Source organism: Haemaphysalis longicornis, unplaced genomic scaffold, assembly GCF_048455015.1.
Source record: "Haemaphysalis longicornis isolate Haplotype H1 unplaced genomic scaffold, Haemaphysalis longicornis Haplotype H1 scaffold_6, whole genome shotgun sequence".
Lineage (NCBI taxonomy): Eukaryota > Metazoa > Arthropoda > Arachnida > Ixodida > Ixodidae > Haemaphysalis > Haemaphysalis longicornis.
This window is the reverse complement of record NW_027526407.1, coordinates 39,757,070-39,782,169: the sequence shown is the minus strand read 5'-3', so window position 1 is coordinate 39,782,169 and position 25,100 is coordinate 39,757,070. Positions and strand designations below refer to the sequence as shown.

Below are 25,100 nucleotides of genomic sequence, written 5' to 3'. Positions count from 1 at the left end.
GGCTGTGAGACGTCGTCCGCTGGAAGTGCCGTAGGTGTAGGTTCGGCGGTTTCAGTATTGTTTCGCTCACCAGTGCCTTCGCGTGGCGTTGCAGAAGCGGGCGAGGCGGGAGGTGGTCGGTGAGCGCGTGCGATGCCGTCGGGTTCAACTCCGGGCGGTGCAGGTGGGGCTACCGTACTGCAGATGGAGACCAAGGTGTCGGCATCGGTGGGAGCGAACGTTGCTGTGCTGGGTTGCACGGAGGGTACCGTGTGTGGCGGCGTAGTATGCGCGAGCCGTGCGGGTACCTCGTGTGCTGCATGCGGCGGCGAAGCGTGCGCAGACCGTGCCGGTACCTCATCTGCTGCAGGCCGAAAGCAGTCGTCCCCGAAGCCGTAGTGCGCGAGCACGGCAGCGCGAAGGTCATCGTATAGGGTGGCACTGGGCGGTGGGAGGACGAGGACGCAGCGGAGCTCGAGCGGAAGCGTCTCCCAAAGGATGGAGTTCTTCAGAGGCTGTACAGTGACGTGGTTGAGCAAGAGGGTAGCCTCGAACTTGAAGAACCATCCCCTGAGGTGCCGTGGCTCGAACGCTTGTATCGGCGGGTCCCCCCACGTCACCATGTCGGTGTGCCGCTGGCCGGGTATCAGGCGCGGAACCTCCGGGTCACCACTTGTAGGAAGCGGAGCCGTGGACTCGGTGAGGTGATGTGGCTCGCCTACATTTATTGGGGTGCGCAAGGCCCGGCCAGTAGTGGGAGAGGCGATGTCAAGCGATCGCCCAGGCGCTCGGTCGTGTTCCATCCGTTCTGTCTCGAGGCGCGTGGCACTGCTGACATGCCAGTCCACTGATGATGATAGTGGCGCTGGTGATTGCGATCGCGATGATGCCGCTACAGCCTAATGCAAAGACGGCGCCTATAGATACTCCAGTGTACGAGTACCTTAATGACAGTACGAGTGCATTTGCGTGCTATTAGTGTGCAAGCGTGCGTGTGCACTTACATCCGAAAACTTGAAGAGACACTCAAATTTACGGCTTGACAGATGGGCTTACCTAGCGCAGCCCTGGTATACGTAGAGTTGGAGGTAACGGGCATGTGACTACGCAGAACCTGCAATAACCATCGCAAACGCAAGTGGCGCCGCGGCTTGGCAGCTTGGGAATGTCGGCATGGCTTGAATTATACCTGAACATTTATAACTGTTTACGGCTTATAAAAGCTAACGTGTAAAGGAAGATTTTACATGTTTTTTAGGAGCTTGTGTGCACGCTTCTAGTTATGTTGTTCATCTTGTGACTCTTAACCCATATGGTCAGCCACTGTTTACGTCATCTCTGCTGGGCGACAGATAGCTTCATTTTTTTATTATTTACGGGATTATTTGAAAGGTACTGCCCCAGGGACCGGTATATTCATTTTCTGTGGACGCCAATATATCTATTTAGATCAATTTCAGTTTTGTCTTCAATGTCTTTTTTTAAGTTTTGAAGAAGTACGGGACAGATAAAGATGGTGTAAGAAAGCCTCTGATAAAGGTTCTTCGAGGGTGTACTGTTTAAAAACAGAATGGAAGTCGTGGCGTGCCCGGTTTTCCCACATGTGGGTGGAAGGGCGCTCAATGACTGGTTTTACAGACATTTGCTGTCTTCTGCATTACGTTTGATTCTAGTGAATCTGGCCAAGACGTTGCCTATAAGCACGTTGGTTGCATTTAGGCTAATTACTGCGTGAGCCATACCATCGCCTCCTGTATTTTTACATACAGGAGGCGATGGCCATACATAAAGCATGTCCGCGAAAATTCGCGCCATCGATACGTCCTCCTCGAGCAAAAGAAGAGTAGATAACCAGAGAACGCGTGTGGAGAGGGGGAGGTCAAGTTGAGCCCCGAGCGGAATTGGCTGCGGTGTTGCTGCGCTCGCAGTTGCTGTGGAGACGTCAAGCGAAAGCGATGCCGGCTGGCTTCTAACTCCACTCGGTGACGCGTCCCGTGGTTCCCGTAATTTCTTGAACGCGCAGTAAATTGATGCGAGGTCAGTGCATGGAAGCAAAAGAGGAAGGAATAGGGATCACGGCGACGAACGACATGCAACAAAAGGAACGACAAGCAGCTGAGACAATGCCGCTGCGTGGTACATGCTGATGGACGCAGGCGTAAACCGTTGACCGACAAAATGCGGGCGGAACCTATTTATTGGGCGAAGCTCCCGATTGAAGGGACCAGGCATAGCCGGCATCTGGAAGGCGGCTCCCAAATATGGCGGACAGATCCAATCGAGCTTCAACGCCGTCTTCTTCAGGCTATATCGCTGTCCACCGCAAATGGCGCGTACAAAAAAACAGGGAGATTGAATGAGGTTAATAACATTTACAAAGTATGGTACATCTCCCAAGAATGCGGTTGTTCCGGTATCAGTGAGACAGTTTGAACGCGAAGCACGTTAGTTATGGTGTGCTGGGGCGCCGCGAGAAAGGGCGTGTTGCGGTCTCCTAAAGCCTTATCCAGGCGTGTATATAGGGACGAATCTCATGTTCGCGAGGGAAAGGGATTTTATGGGCTCACGCATTCTTTAAGGTCCACCAATGCAACTTTCAATGCTTGTGGATAATAAACGCGCGCTGAATGTCGCATTCTCGCTCGTCCTCTGGGGCTGACGTCACTGCAACGTGCTTCCATTCGATCGCATATTTTCTTCGGTGGAGTTCGCCCAACTTTTTTGGCACGCAGTGTAGCAGACGGTATTTTCCGCAACGGCCGTCATCTGCTCGTAGCTGCTAGCCGGCGTGGCGTCCAAAGGCACCGGGAAAAGTGCTTTCTTTTTCTGCGCCATGCCGATGCTGAACATATAAACACGAAATCTATGCAACCCCTAAGTACAGCGGTAAAAAATGTGCGCGCGTCAGACTGTAGCACGTGGAACAACGTGGCCATTGCGCACCCTATGTTTGAAAGCAAGCCCAGTGTAGGTTGCGCTTGCTTGCTGATCCAGGGCCGTGATTATGGCACAGCTGTCTGCACTAACGGTGGTGTGCCCAGACGGGGTGGGTCTGTGGGGCGGCTATTTTTCGCGCCACTGTCCGTAAGGTCAGCCCCAGTTTCTTGCGCAAAGGGCGATTCTGCCATGCATGCCGTTCTGTTTGGGTCTGTGTCTTGGAGGGAAAGTCGCCTCCCGCGGAGATGTTGATGCTATCAATAGTCTGTACAGCTCAGTGAAGCTTCTCCAGCAAAAATTTACGCGATGTTTTCTTCTCGTTATGTTTACACTTAGGTCTGGCAAGCCCGCGGGGCAGCCCCGATGACGCTTTTCGAAGGAGAAATATTTAATCATGCTTTCAGTAGCTGGAAGTTGGCAACAGTGCCAGAAGATGTCAGGCGCTTAACCAAGTCACGTTTAACCGGAGTCTTTCTGAACGTGAGTAGAAATATACTGCAGTGAGTCTGGCTTTGAGTATTACGCGATGGCTTGCAGCCGGGATGTACTAGTAACAAGGTAGACTAAGAGACTAAAAACTTGCTCGGATTAATTAAATTCGGCTTTACGGAAGTGCACAACATATTTCGATGGGTTGGTATACATAAATAAAGGGCGCAACGGCACTGCAGTTAAAAAAATTGCAACAGCGTACTTCAAAGCGTTTGTTATGCAAGTTAAAAAACATGAGTGCGTCTAACGTTTCGTGAGAATGTATTCGATTGCATGAAATATTTGTTTTCAGTGTCACAAGCTGGAAAATGATTCCGCCAGTATACAAGGTTTATTTATTTATTTATTTAGCAATATCGCTAACTCAAATTGAAGGGGTTGTGGCAGAGTGGTTTGTAGACGGTATACATGTGTACAAGTTCGGATTAGTAAACATCAGAGCAACATCAGAGTACTCTCAGTGTAAACAACACAGCAATCGCGCGAGTACTGTCTAAAGAGTTAACAAAAGTGCAGTTTTCACGGAGCCCGAGGAACATGGATTGAAAGTAAGATTTCAGATTTTTCAGTTATGTTGGTACGCACAATCATCAACAAACCAATAGAACAAAAACGGAAACACCGATACACTTTAACAAAAGCAATTTCAAATTTAAAGATGACTGGAATTTCCCAACGTCTACTTCCGCAACCACCTGTGCTTTCAGGTTATTACAGTTTATTGCGGTCTGTGGAATAAGAGACTATTCAATAAGCGAATGTTTCGGTTCTTAAATGGTACTAAACTGAAAGCATGTCGCTTCCTTTTAGCGTACCCTGAGGAAAACTCGAGATAATCAGATATTTTACTGTGAAGCCTCCGTTTAACCAATTTGAACATGAAAAGGAAGCATATGACAAGATTGTAACAGCTAAGTATTAAATTAATATCTATTAGGTGTTCTGAAGAATGAATGTAGCGACTCTTCGCTCTCCCTCGCGAACATAAGGCTCGGCTCCATGCGCATGCCTTGCTCCGGCTTCCTGTTTTGCCGTCCTGCAATGGCTACACATTTCGTTCTACAGCTCATGCAAGTGGTGGTGGGAGTCACAGGACCCGTCGAGACAACGTCGGGGCAGGTGTCGTGCCGCGCGTCAACATGACGCCACCCTGTCAACATCGAAACCGTTGTGCAGGCATCTCTCTCCAGGTGTTCTCTAGACTGTGTCATTTTGTGCTCGTCTGCCACTCGCTGTGTTGACAGATCGACGCGGCTCTGCGAAGCGGCGCCAAAAGTTTGTTAGAATGCCGCACCTATTGCTCACGCATAAAAACCTGCTTACAGGCGGTTTTCGTGACAGCACGCTGCCCTGGTAAAAGCTGTTCTCGCACCTACAAAGGCCACTTAGGTTCGGCATTATAGTCATGAGAATAGCCCCATCATCTCGCTGTGCTCGTCGAAGCTGTTTTAACACCCGTAAAGCCCACCTGAGCTTTTTAGGCGTGCGAACAGCTTTGACAATTGCAGCGTGCTGACGGAAAGGTCGCAGTAAGTACCAACCGCGGTTGTAGCTGTACCAAGGCTGATGATGACGATAGTTGGTGTTTAATGGTGCAAGGCCAACAAGGGCAAAGAGCGCCAGAGAAGAAGTTATTTAATGGTTGATGAGACTGTAAATACTAAAACCTTTGAGTAGAAGTAAAAGTGACGCAATACAAAATGCAATGGAGATGGCTGGTGTACAGGGCCAGCATGATTACATGTGATATGACAAGAGCGCATAAATTTCATGTCAGGTAAAAACTTAAGAACACGTTGACTAGAAAACATTGATTCATCGGCTAAAAAAGTATGATGGGTGCAGTGGAATGCTGTATCAAGGCTCCAGAAAGCAACCTAAACAGGCACTAAAGCTTGATTTTGATTGATAATTGATTGTAATGTTTAACGCGCCGACGCAGCGTAGGTGATGAGGCGCGCCGCAGTGGAGGGCTCCGGATTAATTTTGACCACCTGGGGAGCTTTAACGTGCGCCGAAACCTCGTACACACGGGCGTTTTTGATTTTCGACTCCATCAGAAAAGCGGCCGCCGCGGCCGGGAATCGAACCCGCGACCTCGTGCAAAGCTTGATTTTCGTCTAGGTCGGTAGATATTATGGTTAAAAAATAGCACGGAGAACTTTGGCGAAGTTGAGGACAACCACGTGCGCTTGTGCTCGTCCTCTACTTCACCGAAGCTTTCCACGCTGTTTTTAAATCTAAAAAGGAAAAGTGTTGTTTTGTTGGCAGGAACCATCTGCTGAGGAAGCTGTACGTCGAGCCCGCACGGAAAGCAGCGAAGAGTTCGAGAAGTGTTTGTCAGAGCTCGTACGTGGCGCGTTTTGGTGGTGGCAGAAATAGAAACCGCATGGATGTTTTCACCCGCTTCGGTATACGTGAAAGATGGATCATCCAACCTGCTCGATAAACACGGCGCCCCGGAAGTGAGCTTTCAAACGAAGCAACATAAACCATGCCTTGGACACCTCGTGCTCTGTGGCCTAAGAGCAAAAAAAAAAAAAAAAAAAAAGGACGGCTTCCGTTAAGCCCACCCTTCATCCTGTCACAGTTCTCGATTAGCGGAGGCGGATGGGTGGCAGCCTGTCGGCACGTTGGAGGGCTGGAAACCATCATGGCTCACCTTTGGATAACTCCCACACCTGCGCTTTAATTTAAACATCAAGGGAAAGTTGGACGATTTCACCAGAGCTCGATTCCATAAATCCTCCTTCTTTCCTTGCCAGCGTCACACCTAAAGCCCCCAGAAATTTCAACTGCCGTGCTGCGCATTCCGAACTGGTGAGACATTTAAGGAGTAGTCTGAAAAGCGCGGGGAAATTCAAACTGCCAACTTGAAATATGAACAGCGTCGCCAATTTCGCCTCCGAGAGCGGTCAATTGTACCTTTCCTGAAGCAAACGAAGGGCATAATGATGTTATGACAAACTTTAGCGTAATTGCTCATCTTCAAGTTTCCCATATATCTCACGTAGTCGGTGCGCTTATTAATTTCTGCTACGAGGAAAACTTCAATGACGGTTCTTCTGCGTAGTAAATGATTCAGGAGAAAAAAAAATACAGCTGACAAAAACTGCGACGACCAGAAATATAGGCATTCAGGTGGTGCATACCAAAATGTACCCGCGTCTTCCACTTTGACGACAGTAATAAAACTGCGCAATCGTACTCAAGGAAATAGAACAGCGGTTAGTCCATACAGTCGGTACTCGTGATCTTCACGTGTCAGTCGCGTTAATTAACCGATCGTTCATGCTATCTACCCATTTGTTCATAACCTCATAACCGTCAGATGACAGTACTCTCAATTTCACCCAGAATGCGTTATAACTGCGAGCAGACGATACTATTTTTTATTGGCCGCTGGTTTTCTTATTGGAATCGGCTAATCGTTCAAGTTAGCCTTATGACGTCACAAGTAAGGTGCGAGAAAGTACTGGGTAACTTTTCAGCATTTTTGTTTTTTTCTTGTTGTAACTATAATGAAATAAGCTATACAGTTTATTAGTGTCAAGTTTGGATGAATATTGCCGTAAGTGGGTTAATTCAGATGTGGCAATGTTTCGTTCCCTCTAGACCAAGAACTTCGCTTTGTGCGAACATTCCTAGGCAATTATGGCTGTTTTTTGCGGGTCTTGGAAAACAAGTCGACGTCGCCCACAAATCTCAAGGATCTCACACATTCTCAGTATATTCGGATTCCTAAATTCTCCCACTAGGGCGTCTTTAACAGATCCAGTAGACATAGTGTGAATTTTTGTTTTATTTTGAAGAGATGGTGTCTTCTGATCTGACGCCTCTCCCTAATTGTGAACTTCTGTCTCCCTTCTCTTCTAAAAGATCATCCTGCCCGTACCCTTACCACTGTTCTGGTTTTATCTCGTAAATGTGCACTAGTTTTACCGTAAGCTTTTACACTTTAAATTTGCACACCAAAGTAGCCGAAAAGACCGAAAGAGAAAAAGGCGTTTTTTTTCTCTTCTTTTTCTTTGCCTTGTTTGCCCCAACTTGCATTATTGTCGACACCATTGGCGCCTGCGTATTTTGTGCTTTTAGAAAACGTAATAAACTTTTGTATTCTTAACCTTATCATAATGAGCTCGAGATAGAGAGGTTGCCCTTTTTTCGATGCAGTTTCTTTTTTGTTACTTACTTTTACGGATATTGCTTTTTAGTTTCAACAGCGAGAGTTAGAACTGCCGCCCACACAACCCTCTTTCGACAAGTTTTGTCACGAGCTGTTTTGAAATTCTGCCTTCCAGCGCTGGCGTGTCCTCGCAGAAAACAGGAACAATCTCAAGAGTGAACGCCAGATGCTGTAGCAGGAGACAAGTAAATCCCAAGACAGCGCCGTCACGCTGCAGAATTCCCGCTACGATAAGCATCGTGCCCGAGTAACACGTTCTCGGAAAGCTCGGCTGGATATTTAACGACGGAAACATGCGTTAGACAGCGACGCCGGCTGTCGTATCAGTGTAGTCTCCTCGTAAGTGTTGCTCCCGTCACAACAGAGCTAGTCATTTAACGCAGAAATGTAAGTCCAGGGCAACGCCCGGTTTGATAGCTGCTGTGATGGTGTACACGTCTAGAGTTGGCGGGTTCAAACAAACAAAAAAAAACATGATAGGGCTCGAGGAGCAAGCCGAAACTGTGCACGACTCGCGTGCGTGTCCTCATTGCGACAGAAAAGGCAAAGACTGCGTCAGTTTTCTAACAGCCCCGCGTACCTGGAGCTTGTGAGTTGTCTACAGCGACCTTTCTTTTCCTTTTGTGCCTCCCAGGAAGTAGCAACGAGCTTTCTAAAGCGCGCCTTATCTTACCGGTTTGTACAACGCGGCGTTATGAGAACTCTAACCTTTAGCAGACAGCTCATTCAAGTAGACGGGGTAGAGACACTCTCTGTACTCGAGTAGCTATAGCCGGAGACACCAAAAAAACAAAAAGATCCGTGTTGCACGAAACGTCCAGAAACTATCTGCGCCATTGAGAGGTACCACGCATTAGGCTTAATGCACAGCATCTGTTGTTACCTGCCACCTGAAATGTGTCGCCTTCGTTTCGATGCCACACTTTCTATTAAGAGCACTGGATAACGTGTGCAAGAAATATTTTTAATCACGCCAAATTTTATCAAGTCCGCATGCGACAAAGAAGCTTCTGTCGAAATATTATAGAAATGATGTAAAATATATAAACCATTCCAAATATTGTGCATCTTTGAGCATTTGTAAAGTGTTTAAAAGAAGAATGTTCGAAGCAATAGTCGGGGCAGAGATTTCGCGTGCTATACGGGAGGCCAAAATGGCAGCATTTGGTCATACCTACCTGCCTTGTTTCGTCTTGTTTTCGTCAATTTTACGTGTGTATAAATGCCTCAGCCCCTCGCAACTACTTGTTTTACATCCAGAGAAAACTACCCAACCACTGTTCCACAAACCTCGATACACTCTATGATGTCTCGTGCTATTCCAACAAAGTCACTGACTCACGATGCCTCCATCGCGGCACTAAGAGGCACGTGTACCCGCCGTGAGTCCGTACTCCCCGGTGGCTATTGTATATCCGCTGTCAAGTTTTTGTTCGTTGGCCCGGTATATATCTCTCATTTAAGTCCACCGCATTAGTCCTTGCTGTTACCCCTGCTGTGACCGAAGTCACACACCCAAAGAGAATGAATGAATGAATGAATGAATGAATGAATGAATGAATGAATGAATGAATGAATGAATGAATGACTTTATTGCAGAGAGGAAGTTATAAAGCCCTGTGGGTAGGGAATGGAAAGTGGATTGGGAAAGACGCTACTAAGTATAGTACATCTGACTAAGTAATGTTCAAGCTTCACTGTAGCTATCCCTGTAGCTGTCTCTCGAGCGCCTTGGCGAGCACCAGCCTGGACGACCAGCTTCGGCTGGCTCAAAGGGCTGTCGATGCTGCCCGCGCTCAAGGCATCCTGGACTGAGGACGCCTCCTTCAAGCTTCAGCACAATCCCCCCTATTGATTTAAATAAACGTTTACTCTCTCTCTCTCTCGAGGTTCCGTTGGGGCAACACACACACACTGGCCTTCCCCTGAGGAGAGGGGGTGTCCGGCATAGTTCTCGATGACACATTATGGTTGGTGTGGCAAGATGGATGCGCACCGGTGTTTATTTGTGACTGGCCAACTTGAAAAGGTAGTCGGTCAGCTATTAAGCCATCTTATAGAGACCATTTTTTAGGGCAAAGAGAAAATGAAAATACTTGTAATGGAGCTCGTAAAACGGGCCAAGGCGCTCATGTGAGTGGTCCAATCTTCACATAGCCGAAATGCAGTCCACGCTGCCAGGCCTCTGGCCAACAGCCTTAGCTGTCTAGGCAAAAGGAGTAGGGAAGTAAGATCTCCCACGTGTCCATTTGCAAAGCTGACGGGGGAGGGGACGGTGTCCCGAGCTGAAGCCCCACACTCCGGTTGTGTTCTTGGGTGTACCTGCTTCTGAGCGAAATTGGCATTCGACGTTGAAGCGACTAAAGTGCATCAAGTGAAACCGAGTCGCGTGTTGGAAGGAACGGGATCGTATGAGTCGTAGGGTAGTTTGTTGCTTCCAGGAGATGTCAATGCGGGAACGGGGAAAGGTCTGCCGTTGAAGGTGATGATGTTGAATTTATGTCACTGTACGTGACAAGCAAGTGACTGCCCGCGAGCAGTTTCGTAAAGTGGGTAAAAGCACAGGTTGGTTGGTAGGCGTATTCGACGATCCCGATGGAAGCATGAGTGGTTCTCCAGATGGGTTTCTTGAAACGGGTTGGGGAATAGGTTTTCCTTCCCTCAAGGCAGCTCGGGACACACACCCCGACTGGTTATTCCAGTGCGCCCTGCTTCATGAATCGTCTTTATTATCAGGTGAAAGCCAGTGCTGACCGGCCACAGATTTCGCATCAGATGTGCATAGCAGCCACCGAAGTAACCCCACCGTTCACCTGCGCCGGGTGAAACTCGGGATTACCTGGATTGTTGCCGGATAATTCATCTTCTTCTTGACATTAAAATTCCCTGCAGCGGTCGCCGTGTGGTTGTTTCTCTAGAATAGCCGCACTGAATGTTTGATTCTTTTTCGAGCGAACGTTCTGCCTTTCCAGGTACAAACAGAGAAAACACCTCGTATTGTCCATTCCTCGTAGCGTCAGTCCGACCTTCAAGCTCAGCCAAGATCAAACCTGCGCCTCGTGCGGTTGCGCAGTGAAGACATCTACACCCTCGTTCGTTCCAAGGGGAGGGAGAACAAAGAGGGGGATAGTAAAAAGAGTGCGTGTCATCAGAAAATGATGGCACGCTGGCGGCTTCCAAGTTGACGGAGTGTTCGCCTACAGCGCCGACTGCGCCCAGAAGTACCCTTTTTTGTCTTGCGGTGAAATTGCAAGCGCGTTAACTGCGCGCTCTCGGCGCGAAAACCCACCTTTTATTCGACAAACCGCGTTAAAGCACCGCCAATATTTTTCGATTTCTCCATTGATTCACATGCTCATTGATTTGTCCTAAATAAGTGATCGATTGGCACAAAGCATTTCGCTCGTCAAGTAATTGCGATTTCCGCACTGCGCATGGTTCGCGAAAAGAAATAGCGAGCAAAGAGAGTGACCCTCTGACCGGAAGAAAGGGGCACAGATTCATGAACAAGTAACGCCGTCCTAATTTCTTCAGCCTTGGAAAGTTCCAGAATGAAGGGGCAGCGGCCCCCGCCAAATGCGCCTTGCGAGAGCGGTCAAGCGCGAATGGGACCGATGCGCAAAACTGGGGCAAGGCGGGGGTCATAAACGAGTTACGGCTCCTTCCGAAACGAATATAGCACTCCCCGGGGTCCCGACGGAAGCGGGTATACTCTCGGGCCGCCCTGACGTATGGGCAAAGCAATGCGGCCCTCTTGGAGTGCGTTCGGTGCCTGCTAGAGGCGGTCTTGGCAACGTATACGCACCGGCGGTTCGAGACGTTACTCGATGAACGCCGTACACAAGTTGGGGCACCGTTCGTTGCCGTCCCACGTGCCTATATACGCACGCAGTAACTAAGGTTGTTCATTGCGTTCTTTCATCCGCCTTTGCATTCTGCCGTTACTGCTTCTATTTGTACACTTACGAGATTTCGCCACACGTTAACCCTTTCAGCCCTGATTTTTTTTATTTCAAGCAAAACAATGTTTTGTGTGTGTTTTCCTAAATTTGAGTGTCCCAAAAGCACGCGAACGCAATAGAGCTGGAAGTGCAAATATTAACAGATTTAATAATTAGGCAAATAATTAGTACATCTGGCAATTAAAAGTTTTATGTTGAGTAGAGAAATCACTTTTGCATATTTTTCTAAGCGTTATGATTACATGAACCTGCAAAATAAAAATGAACTCCATAGTGCACGTGTTTATAGATTTAGTAGCTTGGGAATAAAAGTCGAACCGCCATTTTTTTCAGCCTCAATGTCGTAATTTCGTCTTGACCGAAGCTTCTTCTTTGTAGCGCCCAGCTCTAATAAAATTAAACAACAGTGATATTTATCGCTACAGGCATCATTGAAGAACAATTCCCCAGAAAAGTGATGCCTCGCTTAAAGCAAGAAAACACGGGCCCTGCAAAAGTACCTTATCGATGTATAAATAAGCTTTTTTGGCGCTGTAGTTTTTGACCAATAAGTAGTTTTGGCGTTGTAGTTTTTGGTAGCTTGCGCACACTGGAACCGTGTGGAGCCACCTTCTAAATTTCGAACTCCACACAATGCAAGCTGTCTACTTCAATATACCTGTGAGAAAATAGTTTCCGCAACCCTGAATAACTTCAGAATAAACAGCCCTAAAAAAACTCTGATGAGACTAGAAGCTGAGTCTTTGACTGAACTTGTGTAATGTTAACAGTGAACAATAATAGGTGCAAGCCTGCCTTTCGGATAGCTTTTTGGTAGGTAAAAAAAGCAGGCAAACGAAAAAAGCATTAGCTTCATTGGCGAAGTCATCAGTAAGGAACGGACAGAAAACTGAGAAGCCATTCTACTCTGTGACGTTGGGTGACCAGCTAAGCTGTAGTTTTTGACACATGCTAGACAAGGGTACATGCATTTATTTTTATTATTTCATTGATGGTAGCTTTCTAGCTCTGGTGGCTCTGATAACCCTTATTGATTCGGTCCCAACCGTAGACCAATTTCTGGCCACTGTTAAATCTATACACTGCAAAGGTTATGACTTCAAGTGTAGTGGAACTTCAAATGAAGCGCTTCTAGAACAAACAAAGTGAGCCACTTCTTGCCCAGTTGTGAAATTTCAGAAATTTCCTTTCCGGTAGTGAAAAGACACATGCGAAGTGAACAACACGATGTCATCTTCGTTTGTACTGCACAGGCCTCCCGAAGTCGGCGTTGCTGTCCTGTTGAGAATCAAGGGTATAATGGTTTCTGCTAAGTTTAGTCCACACATGACCTACGCATTTATATTTAATGATGCGAATTTAACGGTACTGCAGCCCAAACTCGTCCAACATATACTGGTTGAACGACTCGTTGTTTGCGTTAGCGACGTCGCTTTTACAATGTCAGAGAGTTATTTTCCGAAAGTTGTGTTAGCAGACAAATACTCGAAATTTTTCGGTACATGCAGATTTTCGTTGCATGCAGGTTTCGAGTTCAAGCTCGCGTGGAGGAAGCAGAAACAAAGCCAAAATGCTAGACATCAGTGACGGTGAACTCACTCTTCGAGGACTTATTAAAAAGTGAAAAACTGCGTGATTTGCTCCTGCTGCGTTCGCACGAGCTAAGTCACTACACGGCACAACAAAGAATCAAGGTCACTGACCCCCGTATTCACAAATTGTAACTTTTTCCTCTTGAGACTTTTCGATGTCTTAACGCGTTTCAAGAACCTAACTTATGCTGAAAGGGTGGCTTTTCGTGAACTTGATGCTTTTTTTTTGCACTCGAATATTGGTGAGAGGGAGCTAACCGGGATACTGTACCGGATGGTGAAATTCTTCTTTCTCGCCGGCGGAGACGGCATTTAAAATTACGTGCCTGTCCTGGAACGACAACGATTCTCGTTTTCTGGGACAGAACTCATCACCGACCAACGCGAACCCCAGATAGCGGCGGGGACGTGCGACTGCGCGCCCACAGGCAGGCCCAGCACCCAACCGACACCGTATACACACATGGAAACGCACGGTAGTTCGTGGTTAGGGTGAAATTCGCTAAATTAGTACACTTCCCAGCCGATTTTTTCAGGAAAGTGCAAAAACAATGTATCATCAGCAGAGTGAAGACGTACGTTACACCAATGTTAACATTCGCAACGCCTCTGATACACGGAGGTCGCAAACACATGGATTAAATGGATATGACATAGGGAAATCGAAAAAACTTTGTTAAATTCAGGAATTCGTTGCATAGAGTTTCGTTACTTCCAGGTTTAACTGCACACGACTGCGTAGGGAGGTTTATTGATGTGAATCAATACATTCAGTTCATCTTTACTAGCCAATGTCTTGAGAGGAATTTAGGCGAGAAAAGAACTGGATGTTGCACTCCACGACAGGTTCCCCCGGCTCCAACTCGCAGCAAGTACAGTCACGAACAAATGAAACGTTAACCCTAATATATGAACCAAAACATAGAAATAGAACGATTTCTTTCCGGGCGAGTGTAATTGTCGCGTGGCTTTATTACAGTAACGAAGAATGAAAATGTGTCTTTCCAAATATGCCCCTAGCTAGCCATTATTTTATATCGACTATCCGACTTCTTTGATTTTGCGTGTGCTGGTTCAGATTTTCCACGAGAGAGAAATCCGGAGCAGAATAGGCATGGGTTGGGAAGCACTTGGCAAGCACTCCCAAATAATGAAAAATAAGCTACCTCTGTCACTCAAAAGAAAAATCTAAAACCAGTGCATACTGCCGGTGATGACATACGGAGATTAAACTTGCCGCCTTACTAAACGAATAGAAAGCAAACTTAGGTCTGCTCAATGAACCATGGAACGAATAATGTTATGAGTAACACTCAGGGACAGGAAACGAGCTTCTTGGGTCAGAGAACAAACTAGCGCAGACGGTATCATAGTTGAAATAAAGAAAAAGAGACGTACTTGGGCTGGCCATGTAGTGAGAGGAACCGACAACCGGTGGACAATTAGGATAACAGAGTGGACACCAAGAGATGTGTCTAGAAGAAGGGGAAGGCCATTAACCCGATTACCTTCATTAACAGACTGCTCTTTATGTTTAGCTCAGGCAACGCGTGACTGCACGATAGATTATAGAGACAGAGTAGATAACTTGAGCGGGGTCGGCTTGTGTGAGCGTGCCGTCATTAAGTTTAAAAGATAAGGAGTCGGTATTTCTTCGCATGGCTGTAGCACGTGGGCAATGGAGGTGAGAGGGCAATAAGTGTGGATATACATGGGTGTGTCTTTCAAATAAAACTAGTTGAAAGTCGCGTTCCGTGGTGCCTCTCCTTTCTTGCCCTTGTCCGCATGCACTATGAATTCTTCAGCAATGCAACACCAACAAGCCCAAGAATCCGTACTCGCTTGGAAAGTGTTCGCGTTATTCCCAAAACAGCAGAGGATAAGAATGCGATCGAGGTTTTTCACACCGTCGGGTACGCACGTGGTCCGGCCCTCGCCGCTTGGATTAGTGTTACTCGTGCCGGTTTCTACCAAATCACAGTCGTAGCATTCCCTTATTGTGTCGTCCTTCCCTTCTTGGCCAATGTAACCCGACCACCGTAAATAGCATGCACGTCTAGCTACGCCTTTGGCCAGGTGCCACCGAGAATATTGCAAAAACCATTAGAAGAAACACGATGGCAAGGTCAAATAATACAGCTTATCACACCTGTGGTTAGTACGGTCCTGAGTAAACATTCGGCGCACGTGTTGGTCTGGCATTCACTGTTGTCGAAAAAAAGCTTAACAGCTGAAAGAACTCCAATTTGAAGAGAGAGATCCTTAATAAAGTTTTTCTCGGAAAAGGGCTTCAATTTTAAATGCGCATGCACCAACAAGCCAGTGTGTATGTTTGCTATTTCGCAAGCCAAGCGCCGTGGAAGCTGATTTCAGCTTGCACGTCGCCCTTCAAATCCCATCCTGCTCAGTGGCCACGCAACGTAGAAAGGTGCCTCAAAATAAATGACGGACGTCACTTTTGATCAAGCATGTCACATAGAAGTAGGTTACCGGCTCAAACGCCCAGGGAAAATTTCGCTATTCGCATGCGCGCAGTTCCCTGACTTTGCAGCCAGATGGCACAGCATGCGTAGAAGGCTGCGATCTCGACTGTTTCGTATTTCTTTCAATCCCCTCATCTGCGAAAAAGAGCCCCTATAGGCTTTTGTTACTGCGTCTCTGTCAGGTGGCAACATATGAGGTGCAGTGATTTTTTCTTCGACAGACGCAAAGTAACCTCCAACCCCTTCTCCCGCTTTCACTCCGCGCAGCCTTCGAAAATCCAAACAGCCTTCGCTAATTATGTTGTGCGCCGTCTTTCTGGATTAGATTGCTGCGCTTTGTTCCTCGCCTGCTCCTATATTTCTTTCGTTAATCTTTCGTTCGTTCCTGGCTTGTGATTGCTTGCACTAATCCTTTACGTTCGCCCGCCTTCGCTTGATCCCATTGGCCATGACAAGAGGATATGCCACCCCATCCCGTGTTACTTCGATCGACCTCTGCTCGTTTTCGTTTGCCCCAATCTTTATTTCCTCGTAAGAAAGAACACAGCAAGAGGTGTCCAATGTCGAAAGTATTTTACTTACTTGCAATGTCCTCGCCCTACAAGCAGAGTCGTCTAGAATTCGTGCGAACTGAGTTTATTGCCGCGGGATTCGTACTGTAAGCCCTTTGCCGTAGCCTACTTTGCGACGTATTGGCGCTTCTCCGGAGGCGTGTGCACAGAAAAACCATTGACCCTTTTTGTCGTTCAGTACCGGACACTTTCCTGTGTTCTGGCGTAGGTAAGTATTTTCATTTTATCTTTTTGTACCTGTTCATGTACCTCCGCACTGAATCGTACAAATGACAAAAAGAAATAAACGAAAATGTAAACGAGTAAAGAATACTAGAAATTTAGCATACACAGCATGTGATGGATATTGCTGAAGAAATACATGAGAGGTGCTACAGCTAATTTGGGCGCCCGAAAAACAAAATGAGTTTCCTGCAGCAAAGAACGTGACCAGCGACAACTATATTGCCTCTGCAAGGAGCTCGAGGCTGCCACCGCCAGGCATTTCCCAGAGCGGGTACGCCAAATATCAGGTCGTCAGCATCATTACCACCATGATACCATGCAGGTTCTGCGATGAAGCGGAGGCAATAATGGTAGATAACATCCTTATTTTCTAATCACTGTTTCACTGTTTATCAACTGATTCTCTGATTGGGTATGTTCCATTTACCAAGAATTATAACCGTCTTAATTATCATCATCGCCACCATTATCATAAGCCACATCGTGAAAGCTTGGCTTGTAACAAAATTCCAGCTGCTGTCTCCGTTGTTTTTCTCGGTAGTCTGCAACAGTGGCTGCTAAATTCATTCACGAGTGCTCAGCCCATGGAAATAAAAATAATTTACCCCCTGCAATGATCCCTACGCAAAAACAAATTAAAAGCTCCGAGGACACCTAAGCACTTCTTGTGTGTTGTGAATCCGCAACCATCGATGTCCAATTGAACGCCACTGAGTGCTGCTTGCAGTTTTGCGCTGCGAGTAATGGTGACAGTGGCGCCTCTGGGTGAGGTCAGCGTGAGAGTGCTTGATATGACGTGTCGGTGCCTCTGAACAGCGCACTCACAGCTACAACTGCATTCATCGCTTTCCACGTGGCGCTTCGCAGGTGCAGGCATTGTCTAGCAGCGCGGTCTTTACTTGTGTTTGTTCAATGCGAAGCTAGGGATATGGAATGCTTCTCAGTTGCTTAGGAGTCCTTACTTGGACTCCCACGCCTACTCCAGAACTGACGGCGGCTTTGTCGCCAATTACGCTACTTAATGCTTTGGGATTAATAAACTGCTCTGTTTTTCTAGAACACGTGAGATTCCATTTCAGTGCGAGCGAGCTTGGCATCTACACAGAACGTTTGAGCACAAATGAGCCAAAATGTTCTATCTCCCTTAAGCTTACAGGATGACGACGCACCGCAGGTATATTATACCCAGTGTCCGAATTGGTTAATGTTGGATACCAGGCTGGGAACACAAAATGTCACGTTTTGAAACAACCGTAATGGACGCTGGAATGCTATTCGACTCCATGGTTGTCCGACGAAAGGGGCATTCCGCGAATTCGCCTCACACGCGGAGATAATAACGGGTTCGGGGCACCAACGGAAACAGCGCGCTCTTGCATAATTTAGCGTTCTCTGCCGGCCGGGCAGACGGTGAAAGTGCTGTCACGTGACCTTATAACGTACTCCGCCCGGCGCGGGTCATGGTGAAAGAAATATTGCCACTTTCCTTCGGCGCGCCCGTAAAGGGCCGTCCGGAGGTAAGCGTTGCCGGAATATCGTCTGCCAGACGTTGTCGGTAAAGGCGTTCGCAGAAAGAATGCTCAAAGGAGGACACTGCATGTTGATGCAGTGTGGCAGAGTTCCAGGGTTGAAGTCGGGGGAGGAAATAAGAAAAGGCTTATCGCGTCTACCTTGTTCTATGACCTCGCCTGGGTAGGTAGGCAGGGTCTAACGTGTTCGAAACGGGAACGAGGATCGCTTTTGTGGATCTGTTGTCCATGTTAAAACAACACAGCCCAGTTGACATTTTATCGTATAATGGGAGAAGTATGCCTGGCTACAGCAAACATCATATCGCATCTGAGATAAACACTTCACTTTGGCTTACGTCATGATGACTGATTATCAACTTTGCGGAGGGCTATAAATAATGAATGCTGAGGGCTATAGATATAGCGATGTCTAGCAAGCACAGAGAATGGGAGCAATTTGGTGGGGAAGCATGGCTTCGGACAGCGCAGGATACGAACAGTTAGAAGTCGAAGGGAGATACTTGCATGTGTCAGCGGACGTACAAAAGTTTGATGAAGAAGACGAAGAAGAAGAAGAAGATGATGATCTGAATGACTGACTGACTGACTGACTACAGGGACTCTGGAAGTTAGGGGTCAGGGGTGTTCGAACCCCCACCTTGCTGCCGAAGATTAGAAGCGCAGGCCTGGTCTTGGCAAGAGTACAGAAGTTAAGGCTTCCAAACCCCCAAACATAATGGAATCTGTCTGCAGTGCTCCAATACGACTCAATACGACTGAGTCCATTTGACAGAACACACGTCTCGTTTGCAAAGGCTATTCGCAATTTAATTTCTCATTGGGATTGTTTATCGCTTCTTATAACTTGTAATTGAAACGTAACTCGCATGAGAGTTTTGTGTTCCTGTAAAAAAGAGCAAACGATTTTATGGCCACAAATTTATTCCCTGTGTCGATTGTACCACGCGTGAAGACACCTAATTTCACCTGCATTTAAACTTAAACTTTAAAGATTACACAACTAAGGAACAAAAAAAGGCTAAAAAGCTTTTTCCGGAAATAATTGGCTCTCTTGCAGGCCCGTTCAGGAATCAAATTTGTTTTTGCCTATACATGAAACACTTACCAATGCACACAAAGCAATTTCACGACACATGCCAAGCACCATGTATGATGAATCTAGACTTTTGGCGAAATAAGCTTTTTTACGGATTATTTTTGATGTATTAAACCCGTTGTTATATTACACACCTTGGAATCACCGGCTACTGCCACTAATACCTATATGATGTCGGGGATTGTGTTGGCTTCGGGGCATTTCTGGATAATAACCATCCAGCGATAAAAAAATGGCCACCATCCCGCCCTGCGAAAATGGATGTCCAGCGCAGATGTTGTAAACATAGAGTTTCATACTAATAGACACTAGAGGGAAATCTGGCGCCACTGTCTAGGGGCGCAAGATTTCGCCGCACATCAGCGAGCGTTCCGTCATGTACCCGGCAGGCACGTTCCACTTGTCCTTGGCATGGCTCATGAAGACATGTGAACTTTTTGTGCATTGATTTCAGAGTAGCTTAATTGTTTCACCACCATAGAGAATTGTTGTGCAAAGTGTAGGCTGCCCGGAGTACTTGGAAACTAATTGTTTTTTTGTGTTTTTCGGGCAGCGCTGTTACCACTAGTCGCTGCGTGCTGATATGTGGTTTTATAATAAATTCTCTTCTCATGGCTGAGAAGTTGGCTCTGGCTGCAAAAAAGCAACAATATTACCGATGATGGTTCATGAAATTTGTTTTGCTATTATAAAATTGAACCTCCAAAAAGAATAATTTGTCAGTAGTTGTTTAGAAGCTTCATGTACGATGAACAAGAAAAAAATGTTACCCTTTATCGTTGATTTTGGCAGCAAAAAAAAAGCCGTATGGCTAGCTAAGCCAAGTAGGCGAGGAACGCCTCTAGCGGCAATGGCGCCGCCCAAAGCGGCCCGCGACTGCAGCGACAGATTTCCCTCTAGTATATAATAGTATGAAACCCTATGGTTGTAAACCACTACACATACTGATGGGGGACCGTATGAAATATTCCTCGTTGGCTCGGCGGGCTTGCCGCTCGCACGCAGCTTTTCTGGTGCCAATTTCTGGGTCCTGACGCATGCATTCGGCGCTTTGGCGAGAACTGCAGGGTCCTGTCTCCATTTTTTTACGACATGAAATTTTCCGATAAGCGAGAGGCTAACATCTTCGCTGTAAACATTTGTTCTCATACAGCGGGCAGTATTCGCCAAAGACAGTCATTGGAGTGGAACTCCCATTAATGAGGTGAGGTTTGCTATGAGTGGCGATGTCTGGTTGTCTCTAATGGCCACGACAATTTAAGGAAGTATGATTTCGCATGTGAGCAGACGTCGACAAATCGACGCGGGGTGCTGTCGCCGTCATGTGAAAAATAGAAATAGAAAGACAGAAATAGATAATAAAAATAGTCAATAGAAGTATAAATAGTCAACAGGAAAGAAGTTGTATACTTGGTGCTTCCTATGTAGAAAGATTGGCTGTTCGCGCACGTTTGAAAAAAAAAATACATTTTGCAGTATTTGAGGCATCGATATGATTTGGTGCCATTGTGTTACAAGTCAGCTCAGTGGCTCAGTGTTTAAGGCGTTGTGCTGTTGAGCCCGAAGTCGCGCGTTCAATCACGGCCACCGGAGCGGTTTTTCTGACGGAGATGAAAGACCAAAACTCCCTTGTGTTGAAATTTAGGCGCACGTTTACGATACCATGGTGATCCAAATTATTCTGTAGCCCTGAAGCGCGCCTCATACCTAAATTATAGTGGCATGTAAAGCGCGCAAAGATGAACTTTGAAAGCTTTTAGGAGCGTTGGAGCTGTGCCTTTTTTGCGATGCAGCAAGGCTATGTTTTGACGATACAGTGGGTGCCGGCCCATTGCGGGCGGGCACTGAATGGGCTCACGCGGAGGCGAAAAAGGCTCCGGCAGGCGCAGTAGTCGTGCGCATTTCCTTTGCAAGATTAGACAAGACCGCTCTTCTCTGCGCTATTCTCCGCGACGCCACGATGAATTACTGGGACAACCCTGATCTTCGCCACAGAAGGCTCCATCGACTGGACCATGATTGCAGGTTCCGGATGCCCCCAGGGACTCAGCGAAGCTACTTGTCGTTGTTCCATCGACTGCGGCTCGGGGTAGCTTTTACTCAGCGCTACCAACACCTGATGGGTGATGCGAGTGACTCTGACTGTGAATCGTGTCACATACCAGAGACTATCGAACATGTACTCTGCAACTCTGCCTGCTACGCGCATCACTGTGGAAAGACAGCCACGTCGTTGGCCTGGTTAGACAATCCGGCATTGTCTGAGGACGTCCTGCTGGGACCCTGGCGAGACCCTCAGTGTTCAAACAAGGCCTTCAAGACAGTGCTGGCATTCTTGAAAAGGAGCGGTTTGGTGACTAGATTGTAGCCCAAGCCCGTTTTGGTGAACCATTGAACTTGTACTGTATATGGAATAGGCATTTTTGTATGTAGTTATACCCTCACCTCTATATCTATCTTCCCGTGTGCCACCCTCTGTTTATGCTCTTTTTTCTCCCCCTCCCTCACACAGAGTAGTAGGCCAACCGCTCTGTGTTTTCCTTCGATTCAAAAAATTTCTCCCTCTCTCTCTCTCTCTCTCTCTCTCTAAAGAAAATATTAGGCGCCAGTTTAGTAGATAGCGCCTAAATGATCTTTATGCAATCAGAGCCACATGCAGTTGGGCACGTAATTTTTTGCTATTGCAGTGATAAGAGTAATGCAACTTTGTTGTGTCTGTTTTGCTGCTACCGCGTTTCACATCTGACTTATGAAGTGCTTAGGCGCAGTAAATTTAAAGAGAATACATTATTTCCACGCTAAAACTGATACTGAAATTATCAAGTTGCCATGGAGGAATGTGGATCCGAACGCGACGTTTACAGGATGTTTTTAAAGGGCCCAGGAAGGCAAAAATTCAAGTTGGTTCTTAAAAAAGGCCATCTTGTCCCCATAAGTATGCTCGCAATTTTATTGCAAACTTTAAATCGAGGTAAAAGGATAACATACGCCGCAATGGGCACTACCCAGCAAGTTTCCGTTGATTTCTCTATAACGCCAAAGAACCTTGTTTGTGCAGTTGGCTGCACCCGACCGAAGCCAACGCCACAAAGCATGCATGGGCGGTCGTAGTAAAGCCTCTAATTTACTTTCATTGTAACACATGAATGCTAAAGTGCAGTTAACTCTTTCGCTACCGCAGAAAATTGACCAATTTTGGGGGGTCCAAGAAAACATTTTTTTTTCTGCTAAAAAATTATTTAGGCACTAATTGCAGGAGCACAAAATGCAGATTATTTAACGGCCTTTCCAATAACACCAGTTTTTTAAAGGTTTTCATATATCATAGTTGTGAAAAAAAATATCAAAATCAAAAGTTTTGCAAAGTTGTCGAAAAGAATGATAAAAAAGGAGTTGTGTATATCAAACCACCGGTAGTAGAAAAAAATTAGAATATACATTTTGCAGGGAAACATTTCAAAAACACACCCTAAAAAAAATGTCGACTTGCGCGGAACAGTTTTTCAGATATAAAAAAAAAATGTTAGCAGGCACGGTGCTCGTGTCATGCGGTGAAGCCCAACCTCTAATTCAAACTGTGCAATTTTGGGTGGTTCCTTGGAATAAATCTGGCGGTTTGACGTTATCAGCGGCACCAATTTGCCCCCACATAACGTAAAAACATCTTGTCAATGGCTGACTTTGCATTTACAGCGAGCACAATATTTGGGACAAGCACGCGATGCAGAAAAAAACATGCATGAAGTTGAAAACGGAACGCCGTGGCTGATGTATGTTGTCGTTCACGGTCAGTTATCTCTCAAAACATAAAGCTGAGCTTTATTATCATCTTCTTACTCGCAATTGTAGCCTTGCTCGCAAAAATGAGGTACGATGAGCTAGAATCGTCCCCTGCGATCTTTGGCCGAGTAGCAGTCGCGCGCTAAAAAAGATCAGCACAACGAGCCTCCTCTATTGCAGCGTCACCTAACATTTTTTTAAATGAAACAGTACAAAAACTTATCAGAGACTCCGTCCGAATAGACAGTTCAACTAAGCAGCAACATTAGACACCGGATATACCCTCGCATGAAAACGAAACTGGAAGGCGAACAGCTGGCAGTGCAAGGCCGGTTTGAAGCGCTGTCCTCGGCGGAACAGATATCTGGCGACTGGGTGTGACCTTTTGACTTGCATCTGAAGTTCTTATCGCAGAAATCGGGTTAGGGTGGGGGGAAATGAGGAGCGGCGTGCTTTGTTCGAGGATCAGTCGCGGACGCTTCAGGCGCCATGGCATTTAGCCTTGAAGTTGGGTAACTGCGTAGTTGCGCTAAATCTGAATTTCGCGATGCAGAAACGAAACCGAAACTGTTGTAAACTGTTTGGGAATGGTCCTGGGGTAAGTAGAGCTACCAGAGTACTTAGGACAACTTGCGCAAAGGCAATAAAACTGCATAAAATCATAAAGTAGCTTTGCAACCAGGCACTGCTTGACATTTTCAGCCGATTTCTGGGATTATTACTGTCAGAGCGTGAACCTGACGATTGAAAATCGTTTGCTAGTTCCCCATTCACGCCCTGATAGCAAAAAACAAGCGCTGGTGCAGAGTAATTACGAGTTGCACGCATTCTTCGTTGGTAGCCTTGAGGCGCGATGACCACGCCCCTTTTCCACAACCAGGTGATTCAAAAGCGTGTCAAAAATCACGTTTCCGTTGCAAAAATGAAAACAAAAGTGATTTTGAAAGGCCATTTTTTGATCTAACTCCGAACAGCTTTACTTGTTCGAGAAACGCCTGGAACGCTATGAAAAGGCGCTCCCAAAAGTATCGATCAAATTGATCGATTTTGATAGGCGCGGTAGCGAAAGAGTTAACCCACTGACAACTATGTCTTTAGTACCGGCCCATATTACCCCACTATGTCAACATTCCGTCCCTGCGGCGCGAAATTTGAAAGCTTCTCAATGTTTCCTGAGCTTTTTTTCTCGGTTAAAAACGTCTTTCATGAATGAGATGAAGCTAAGTGCGCTAACAAAGGCTCTTACTTTCGAATTGCACGAAGTTGTAATTTATCTTCACGGCTCCTTTATGTAGTGACCCAGAACATCTTTCATAGCTCACAAAAGTCAAGCCTTTCTGCCGAATAACAACAAAGAAATGCTTCCTTATATGCAATTAGTGTCGAACTGCTAAAGTAATCGTTGCTTGAAGGTCCCTCTGTGCACGCGGCAAAGGCGAAGCCAATGTCCCCATCTCGGCAGTCCCCCGGGAATGCTGAATATGAAAGCGCCAAAAAGAAAACGCGCAGATATTTCGCTGCACTCAATCTATAAAAGAAACATAAGAAAGACGCAGGAAACGTATCGGTATACCTTGCGATGAGCCCCGAGCATCATGCCACCACAGATCCGCTGCAAACGTTACCCGTAGGGAAAAGGCAGCTCCCCACGGGAACTACTAACCAGCTGCTTCGAGCTCGAGCTTCGACGAACGTCGGAATGAAGGAACCTCTTCTGTCCTCGGCCGGAGCCTTCGACACTGTACACAGACAGCATCTTCCAGGGACCATCAAAATGTCTGGACAGCACGCGACCAGTTCGGGCGGCACTTCTACGCACCTGAGCCAAAGAGAACGAACTCACCTCTCGGTAGATGGACGATATGCGGATGCCCATGATCCAATTAGCAGTGACCGTGAAAGACAGACGCGCGGTAATCCCCGAGGATAAGGCCCCCGCGTCAGCGCCGAACCGCGCGGCCTCCGCTCGGTCCGGCGGCGTGGAGGAACAAGTTCGAGGTACGGTCACACGCACCTTCGGGAAAAAGAGAGAGCGACAGCGAGGTGAGCGGAAGACTGGATGGGCGTCGCTCGCGAGAGACGAGTGCGGCCTCCATCCGCGCAGACACTAACTAATGAAAAAAGTTATCGCGAGAGTCAGCAACGTTTCCCCGTCTCTCACTCCCACTTGTAGTGGAGTCAGTGTGGTTGGGAAAGTGAGGGGACGAGAGGAACAGAGAAAGCGGAAATGCGGACTTACATCAGGTAGATCGGGACTGGCAGAA

The 25,100-nt window shown here is 46.8% G+C and overlaps 1 protein-coding gene across 1 annotated transcript in view; it reads right to left on the bottom strand.

Moving 5' to 3' along the window:
* The window catches only part of LOC144142495 (5'-3' exonuclease PLD3-like), a 116,349-nt gene extending 91,486 nt beyond the window's left edge, over positions 1–24,863 (bottom strand). Inside the window, exon 1 of the mRNA XM_077674043.1 lies at positions 24,680–24,863. Coding sequence (XP_077530169.1) covers positions 24,680–24,712 — 33 coding nt within the window. The 5' untranslated portion in view covers positions 24,713–24,863. The remainder of the gene's footprint in view (positions 1–24,679) is intronic.
* Positions 24,864–25,100: the final 237 nt, after the last annotated feature.